General features: G+C 44.2%; 1 protein-coding gene across 8 annotated transcripts in view; it reads right to left on the reverse strand.

The window, feature by feature from the left end:
* The window catches only part of LOC147011264 (RIMS-binding protein 2-like), a 206,291-nt gene that overhangs the window by 24,536 nt on the left and 171,755 nt on the right, over positions 1 to 10,000 (reverse strand). For 7 of the 8 annotated variants that reach the window (XM_085858924.1, XM_085858928.1, XM_085858929.1 and 4 more), the window contains 3 exons: positions 913 to 1,056; positions 481 to 661; positions 289 to 371 (listed from right to left, as the gene is read on the reverse strand). In XM_085858924.1, coding sequence (XP_085715050.1) covers positions 289 to 371; positions 481 to 661; positions 913 to 1,056 — 408 coding nt within the window. The remainder of the gene's footprint in view (positions 1 to 288; positions 372 to 480; positions 662 to 912; positions 1,057 to 10,000) is intronic. The other variant, XM_085858927.1, reaches the window with a different exon arrangement.

A 10,000-nucleotide genomic window follows, 5' to 3' on the forward strand; every position in this document is an offset into this window, starting at 1 on the left:
TGCTATAACATGATGGAGGAAGATAAACAAAGTGGGGAGACAAGCACACTTCACCAAGAATAGCCGAAATGGACGGTGAGCTGGTGCAGTTCATTCTGTGGAACACTCAGATAAAAAGACTGGATGAGCACCAGCAATGATTAGTTCTATGAAAGCCAAAGACCCAGTGTAAAATATCAGCAATATTAGAGAGGAAATGCACGCATTCTGTTTTCATGACTGCACCGAGATAACAGATGAAAGAGCATGGAATGCAAGTCCATATGCGTTGAGCTTTTATCACGATACCTCTGCATCCATGTTCGGGGAGTTTTCTCTCGGATTGTAATCAAAGAGCGCCACCATGCGTTTGGCACTGATGGGCTGGCTTTCTGTGACATGGACACAAACAAGAAACCCCAGTTTGAAAAAACACAAAGCAAAACAAAAACAGATGAGTGGATGAAATCGAAAAAACAAATCCTGGGACAGGAAAGGCACCTGCACATCGATCGTGATTCGTCATGGGAATGCTAGGATGGAGGAACCCTTGCTGCAAGATCTCTTCCAAGAGATCCTCGCTGTCTGTGTGCAACTCTGAGAGCATGTTGGAAGGAAAGAGGCCACACCGTCCGGATGTCTCGCCTCGATAAAACCCGTCACGATCCTTGTGGCCAAATACCTGTAAATAAGCACAGGCAGAGAAACATCATTGCCTCCACGAGTATTGAATCAAAATGAACGTGAACACAATACAAGGCGTAAAAAAAGAGCCAAGTTCTTCTGAAATCCTGAAAGGTGCAATATGGCTTTTTCTCCAGAAATCGGACAAAGCTGCATCATTACCCAATTCCTCAAATTGCTTGACTGGAGAAAGAAACTGACAATTAAAGTATGGTGTCCATTACAAGAAGAGCTCGACATTTGACAAACCTTTATTATCTGCCCTTCCACAAAGGGTAGCTCTTTATCAACAGCATCGGCATTCGGGGACATCGTCACAGGATCGTAGTCAAACAGGGCAACAAACACCCTTTTAGGTTCATTTCCACATTCCAAATCCACTTGACCTGAACCCTGCAAAATCGGAGGTGGACACACAGACCCCTCCACCTTGTTTACAAGTGTCAATCAGTGAAAAAAAAATGATGATAACTCCATTTACATCAGTGTGCGTGAACAATGAGTTGGCTTGTTTGAAATTCCCATCCGAGAAGATCACTCGGCATTGGAGAGACCCAGGTTCAAGTTCCTTTATACAGTAACTGCTTATTGTCCATCGTCCCCTCACGTCCTTGTAATTCAATTGTTATACAGTGTGTACAAGTTCCTCTGCGATCAATTTTGGAGTAAATAATAATTGAACAGAAATAAGTGAACAGAAATTAAATAAATGCATTTTTAAAAAATGACCGTTTTTACAGCCATTTTTCCCTGCTGTGCAGGGGTTGGGCTTTTTCTTGAGGCAATGTTTTTTATGGCCGGATGCCCTTCGTGACGCCAACACTGGTCGCCTCTTACGACACACAGGGATATGGTACACCTATTCTAACCGGGGCATACACCGGGACCAGTACACTGGTACTCATTTCGACGACCTCGGAAGGATGACAGGCTGAGTCAACCCCCTGGTGTTAATTCAGCAGCCAACGGGGCTGGAACTCAGGACCCTGGGATCCCAAGCCACCACCCTAACCACTAAGCCAACACCAGGCTTAAATAAAATAAATGCATGAATTATATTTTCACTAAAAATGATGGAGATGTTGAATCTACCTTGAAGGAAATGTGCAAGATGGAAAGTCACGACAAGGAATTTAGGAAGAGAATATACAGAAAAAGACAATTTTGCACATCCACCTTGCGACACGTCACCACTCTAACATGACAACTCATGCAATTGTAACACAACACAGCACCGAACCCAACAACAAAGAAACAGCCTGACAGTGGTAGGTGGTTTATTTGTGCCAAACCAGAAGGGAAGCACAGGACATAATCATCATTCATATGAAGCATGTGGCTGCAGTTAGTATCAGTTATCACAGCGGCGTGTCCGTGCAACTGATGCAGTGCCCCCTTGTCGGTTATGGCAGGAATTTGGAATTAAACCTCCTACTATAGCATGGGGGAAGGCTTATTGCTGTTGTGTGGGTTGTTTATACAATTGGTGGCCACAACTTGTAATGGCACCATGTAGTTTCTCAGACGCCCAGGAATACAAAACCACAGTTTGGAAAAAAGAAGAAAAAAAAGAAACTCTTCCTGCACTCAAAACACTAAATTTACAAACTGTATCAACTTCCTAGCTGTATCTCGGAGCTAGCAGGGACTTTCGGAATCTAAATTAGCATCAATAATGTGAACAGACGGTATGCAGGGTAGACCTATTTTTTGACCTTAACCTATTTTTAAGGTCATGACAATTGTAGTCCTTTTAACATTTTTCACCACAACTCGACCAAAGCTTGTCTGATCGGAATGGAATTGTCATCTCAAGGTAGGCAAGAGCAAGCTGCATTTAAGGTTAATTTACATCAAATGGAAAGTTGTTTATGATGAAGATACATAAAAAAGTTTAACTTAGCCATGGAAGACTTGCTTACCATTTCCAAAAGCTATATTAGAACAATTTTAGAGGATGCTGTTCCAGTTTGGAATGCAGGTCTTACAATCCGCCAAAGCAACGAATTGGAACAGGTGCAGAAAAAGGCTCTCCAAATCATTCTATGGCAATTGTACAGTGATTATGACCAGGCCCTTCTCCACTCCAATCCTGTACCAACCCCCCCCCTTTCCCCCACCATTTCTCCACAAGTCCCATTACCAAACCCAAGTCAAGAACTCCTTCCCTTATGCCAACCACCTCCAAAACCTACTCCCCCTCCTTCATCCTCCTCACTCCCAATCCCCCTCCTCACTCTCCCCCCACCCCTTCCTTGCTACACCCCTTCTCACCCCCTCCGAGCTCCCTTACCCCTCCTCCGCCCTTCTACTCTCTCTCTCTCCCCTTTGTCTTATCTCTTTCTCCATCCCCCCCCCTCCTCCACTTAATATACCAATCAGTAAAGTGACAGATTGTATTTGCGAGTACATAATAGTGTTACGGTTGTGTGGAGCCAGCACTCCTTCAAGGCAATAGCACACAACAAAGAGCGGTCCCGAGACAGTTATTTCATTAGTATTCATTTTAGATCGCCCTCCCTTCTGTATATTGGATTGATGGGCCTAAATGCATTGCGAGGGCTTCAGGTTGGTCTATATTCTTATTCTCCAGATATTTTGTTTGCCTTCCTGCTCACAGATCCCCCCCCACCCACGTCACATATGCACGCAGGTATAGCCACAACTAATTTGCATATTCCAACAAAACCCATTCAAACCTCTGCACAGGTCAAAACCCTTCATATCACATCTACCCAGTTCAATCCTCAAGCCCTTCTCTCCCCTCTGTTGTCCCTTACTCACCACAGTTGCACCGACATTCAGAGCCGGCATTGGCATGGTAATCGCGATTGTTTAGTGCTGCCATCATGCTGCGCAGTTGTTACGTACAGCGCAGCAACTATGCTCCATGACATCACACTGCGGCAGGGGAGGAGCAAACGAGGCACGCCACAAATGGCCGAGTGAATGTTCAAGAACAGTCGCTCTGCCTCAACGCAAGGGCTATAAAAGACAGATCAGCCTCCTGACGAAGGGTCATCGCTGGGAGAGAACCGATGCCTTTCAGAACTGCTGCTTTGTAGGTGAGCGGAGCTCCTTTTGAGCCAAGCAGCAATTCGGGTCAAGCTGCCTGTCCATCAACCATGAGTCACGGGAACTGTGAGGGCACCCCCGTCATCGAAACACGAGTGGTTGGTGAACCATCAGGGCAAGACATCCTGTTACCAGCATGATCCAAGGGGATCAAGGACGAACACAGCACGCAGTCTTTCGGCATGACGGATCCAGCAGCCCGCAATGGCACAGCACCGACACACCCCGGCATTCCCATCCCTCCATGCCCCCACCTTTGGATCAACACGTGCCCGCGTGTGCGCACAGAGTAAGCAAGACGTTACCACAACCTCACACTGCTTTATATATATATATATATATATATATATATATATATATATATATATATATATATATATATATATATATATATATATATATATATATATATATATATATATATCTCTCTCTCTCTCTCTCTCTCTCTCTCTCTCTCTCTCTCTCTCTCTCTCTCTCTCTCTCTCTCTCTCTCTCTCTCTCTCTCTCTCTCTCTCTCTCTCTCTCTCTCTCTCTCTCTCTCTCTCTCTCTCTCTCTCTCTCTCTCTCTCTCTCTCTCTCTCTCTCTCTCTCTCTCTCTCTCTCTCTACCATTCCATGGATGGGCGCTCTCGTAACGTGTTTAGATAAGTAGTGTGTCTAAGCTAGTGTCTTCAGAAAGTATTCACACCCCTTGACTCTTGTCACATTTTGAGTGTTTCAGCTCAAATTTAAAAAGGATTAAATATAAAAAAAATTGTCACTGATCTACACAAGATACCCCATAATGACAAAGTGACAACACGTTTTTCGAAGTTTTTACAAATCAATTGAAGATGAAAATCTGAAACGTCTTGCATTAATAAGTATTCAACCCCCTGAATCAATAATTTGTAGAAGCGCCTTTGGCTGTGATTACAGCTTCGAGTCTTCTTGGGTGTGTCTGTATCAGCTTTGTACAACTGTAATTGGGGAGTTTCTCACATTCTTCCTTGCAGATTTGCTCAAGCTCTGTCAAGTTGGATGGGGAGCTTCGGTGAACAGCAATCTTCAAGTCTTTCCACAGATTCTCAATGGGATTCAAGTCTGGGCTGTAGCTGGACCACTCAAGGACTTTCACGTTCTTGTTCTGAAGCCATTCCAGTGTTGCTTTGGCTTTATGCTTAGGGTCAGTGTCCTGTAGGAACGTAAATCTTTGCCATAGTCTTACGTCTTTTGCACCCTGAAGCAAATTCTCAATGATTTACCTGTTTTTGGTCCTAGTCATCGTTTCCTCTACCCTTACAAATCTCCCATTCCTAGCTACTTTTAAAACATCCCCAGAGCATGATGCTGCTACCACCAGTCTTCACAGTAGGGAGGGTGTTAGATGGGAGATGAGCTGTGCTCGGTTTCCACCAGATGTAGCACTTTGCATCAGGGTTGGGGTCAATTACAATTTTCAATTACAATTACATCCTCAATTACGAGGTATCAATTACAATTAAATTACAGTTACAAAACTTTTGAAAATTTCAATGACAATTAAATTACAATTATGCCCCAGTACAAATTTTTCAATAACATTACAATTATAAATTTTCAATTACAATTATGCTCGCAAAAAATTTCAATTACATTTCAATTAGATTTCTCATCCATGAGACATCACCAAGTACTCTGTCTTGCATGCATGCTGTCTGTCTGTCTGTCTGTCTGTCCGTCTTGTTTGCACGTTGTTTAAGGCATATCTCGGTTGGGACCCCCTCGAAACCTGTAGTCCGTGGTTCCCTAGTTAAGAACGGGTTAAAGATTGTTAATAAAACCATTGTCGTGAATGTTTTGCTTGTGTCGTCTTCCCCGATGCTCCCCAATAAATTTGGTTGGTTCGTATGAAGTTGCCGCTATGGATTAATTTGTGTCGTGTCGAGGAACGATCCGTTCGATTGGCATACAAGACCAAAATGGTTACAGACTGGCAGAAAACGCTCGGCGTCTGACACAACCAGTCTGTAACCGGGGTTCTATTTCCCCAACTGGTAAGGTACAAGGATTACGTTGGTATCGCGATTGAATACGCATTACCCGAGGCCTGTGCCGAGCCGGCCGGCGTTATAAACCCGGAGACGGCGGTGGTGAGGGTGGCGCCAAGAGTCGGGCGAGAATCCCGCCACCCCGGATCCGCAACAATATCATCAATAATATTGTTAGTCTTTATACATGTATGTAGTATTTGTAAAACCACATTGAAATTGAAAACACTGTGTAATTGAAATATAATTGATTATTTCATTGATTTATTACTTCAATTACAATTACACGCATAATTACCAGCTTTCAATTACAATTACGCTGTAATACAAAATTTTCAATTACAATTAAATTACAATTACACCCGTAATTGTAATTAATTATCAATTACGTAATTAATTATGTAATTGACCCCAACTCTGCTTTGCATTCAGGTCAAAGAGTTCAATTTTCATTTATCAGACCACAGAATATTTTACCTCATGATCTTAGAGTCTTTCATGTGCTTTTTGCAAACACCATGGTGTGCTGTCAGGTGCCTTTTTCTCAGGAGTGGCTTGCGTTTGGCCACCCTCCCATAAAGCCGAGATTCGTGAAGTGATGCAGAAACTGTTGTCCTTCTGGTAGGTTATCCATCTCAGCCAAGGAACTCTGTAGTTCTGTCAGAGTGGTCATTGGGTTCCTGGTTACCTCCCTGACCAAGGTCCTTCTTGCCCAGTTGCTCAGTTTGGTTGGATGGCCAGCTCGAGGAAGAGTCTGAGTTGTTCCATATTGTTTCCCTTTCCTAATGATGGAGCTCACTGTACTCTTGGGAACATTCAACACACTAGAAATTGTTTTATACCCTTCCCCAGATTTATGGCTCCTCACAATTCTATCTCGGAGTTCTACGGACAGTTCCTTGGACTTCATGGTAGAGTTTCTGCTCTGACACGCACTGTCAACTGTGGGACCTTATATTGAAAGGTGTGTTTCTTTCTAAATCATGTTAAACCGAAGTTAAAACCGTGCACAAACGCGAACCTTTCCATGTCAGACAGCTTATTGTCCGATTTATTGAGTACATGCTGGGATGATTCTTTGATCAGGGAACCGAATTGTTTCACCTTCAACCAGTCGATTGTACGATCACATTTCTTCTGTGCCGCCATCTCTGCACGTTAGTCAATCGCTGCAATGTATCTACATAACTGGATTTTGTCACACAGTGACATGAAACCACGTGCTTCGTTCCAGGCATTGCGTCGGACACGACGGAGCGCGGACCGTGTGCGATTCAAGCACTCGATCTCATCCAGAATAAATGTCTGCTCCACTGAAGTGCTGTGCTTCATTTTAGAACTGATAATGCGCTTTGTTATAAAGCTTGGGACCACGTTGTTCCGCAGACAAACCCGGAGAAACCTCTCGGATAACTTACCTGTACGACACTTACCATTAATCCAAATCAAGCCATGAAGCTGCTCGACTGGACATTGTGAGTACCGTCGTTTAAGATAAATAAACAGATGTTTGATACTACAGAACTTTAATATGGATACAAACAAACACGACATAAAAGTGACCAAAGCTTTTCGTGCTGCACTCTTCAGGGTAAAAATCAAGGAGCCACATTTAAATATCTGGGCAGTGTAACGGAACATGATCGCACGCCTCAGGTGGAAGGTCAGATCGTCAAACGACTGATGCAGCTTCTCAAACGTGGAGAACTATCAAAGGAGGTGAACGACAGAATTAAACCTGTTGTAGCCCAACGTGCAAGAATGTACAGCCTGCCGAAGATTCACAAGGAGAATATCCTTCGAAGACCGATACTGTTCATGGTGCGATGAGCACAACATGAACTTGCCAAGTGGTTGGGAGAGGTACTGCAACCAGTATTGGATTCACTTTCTCATTTTGTGGTTAAGAATTCCTTCACATTTTCAGAATCAATTGGAGCTAAAACACCGACAAGTGAGGACAACATAATGGCATCCTTTGATATTAAAAGCTTGTTCACGAATGTTCCATTGACGGAGACTATTGAGATATGCACACATTTGCTGTATCACACCGATCTGGAACAACTGATGATCTCAGAACATGTTTTCATTGAATTAATGAACACAGCAACAAGGGTGGTGGAATTCAGTTTTAACAACATGATGTATGTTCAAACGGACGGTGTGGCCATGGTTTTCCATTAGGCCCAGCTCTTGCAAATATCTTTGTTGGCTATCATGAAATGCAGAAACTGACTGATCGGCAAGGGGCCGATTCCCCCATCGTATACTAACGGTATGTTGATGACATTTTTGCTTTGTTTGAGTCTCGGACGGCATGTGACAATTTCCAGGCATGGCTCAACACCCTCCATCCAGCGCTGAAGTTTACCACGGAGCTGGAATCGTCAAACACGTTACCGTTTTTGGATGTGTTGGTTGATAGATCCAACCTTGGTTTCACAACATCCGTCTACCAGAAGCTGACTTTCACAGGGCAGTATACTCTCTGGGACTCCTACAGCTCCACGAGAAACAAAATTGCCTTGATCAATATCCTGGTTAACAGAGCACAGAGGATTTGTTCACCTTGTAATCTTCCTGCTGAAATTGACAAAATCATGAATACGAGGTGTGTTCAAAAAGTATCCGACCTTTGTTCATAAAAAATACTCGTATCCAGATACAACAAAGTTACACTAATCTCCTTCAAAGTAGTCCCCCCCTTGGGCTGCCACACACTTCTCCCAACGGTTCTGCCACTGTCAGAAGCAGCGCTGGAACGCCTCTTTTGGGATGGCGCGCAGCTGTTCCGTCGAATTCCACATAATGTCTTCTCTGGACTGAGATCTGGTCCCTTTCAGGGACATTTTCAGCTTGGGAAAAGCCAGAAGTCACACGGAGCCATGTTGGGAGACTAGGGAGCCTGACGAAGCACAGGTGTGTTGTGTTTGGCCAGGAAACTCTATCAAATGTGAAGAATGGGCGGGTGCATTATCGTGATGGAGCTGCCAATTGACCGCTGCCAATAGGTCCGGCCGTTTGCATCGCACAGCGTCATGAAGGCAACGCAGTACCTCTTGGTAGTACTCTTTGGTGATGGTTGTGCCGTGTGGTGCGTACTCGTGATGAACCACGCCCCTGGCGTCAACGAAGACGGTCAGCATGACTTTGACATTGCTACGGACCTTCCTTGCTTTTTTGGCCTCGGGGATGTTGGATGCTTCCATTGTGATGACTGGAACTTGGTTTCTGGGTTGTACCCATAAACCCAGGTCTCATCGCCAGTGATCACTGTGTTGAAGAAGTTGGGATCACTGTTCACAGTCTCCAGCATGTCCTGTGCGATCTCCAAACGGAGTTGCTTCTGCTCGATCATTAGCAGCTTTGGCACGAACTTCGCTGAGATTCTCCTTAAGCCCAAATCCTCAGTCACAATGGAATGAACGGATCCAATGCTGACGCCCGCCTTGTCTGCAAGTTCTCTGATCGTGATTTGACGATCCTGCATCAGCACAGTCCTCACTTGGTCAATGACGATCTCATTTCGGGATGTTGAGGGCCTACCAGAACGTGCTTCACTTTCCACTGATGTGCGACCATCTTTGAAGCAGTTGTACCACTCTTTTATCTGTGTGGTGCCCATTGCTTGGTTCCTGAAGGCCTGTTGAATCTTGCGGATCGTTTCCACTTGGGAATCGCCAAGCTTTACACAAAATTTGATGCAGTAGAGTTGTTCAAGTTTTTCCGCCATTTTGTCAAAAACGAAAATCCAACGGCGCTCACTTACACTCATCAGCCATCTGTCAGCGACTGACAACTTCTGCAGGCGGGAAAATATTCACACACACACAAATTAGGATCGCCTACATACGTGCACCAAACCACACCTCCCGAGCTTCATTTGTTTACACACGAAAAATTAAGGTTGGATACTTTTTGAACACACCTCGTATACTCGGTGAGAATGGTTATCCTGAGCATATAGTTAAAAGATACATACACACGTTTCTAAACACGACAAAAGATCGGAATATTGTTCCGGACAAATGTCCAGTCTATCAGGATGCCTTGGAAAGGTCAATCATCACGAAGGTTTAAAATACAAATCAAACATATTGTATCCAACACGTTTCTGGCTGTGCAACCCGAGTAATCTTTACCTCTCGCCATTTGCTGACGTCAGTCAACAAGGATGTGTGACCCACCTCACAAATGAGCAATGTTATTTATGAGTTTAAGTGCCGATGTGAAGCTCGGAACATGGGCCGC

The sequence above is a fragment of the Eptatretus burgeri genome, chromosome 16 (genome assembly GCF_056783735.1).
Source record: "Eptatretus burgeri isolate ZD-2024b chromosome 16, Ebu_testis_v1, whole genome shotgun sequence".
Lineage (NCBI taxonomy): Eukaryota > Metazoa > Chordata > Myxini > Myxiniformes > Myxinidae > Eptatretus > Eptatretus burgeri.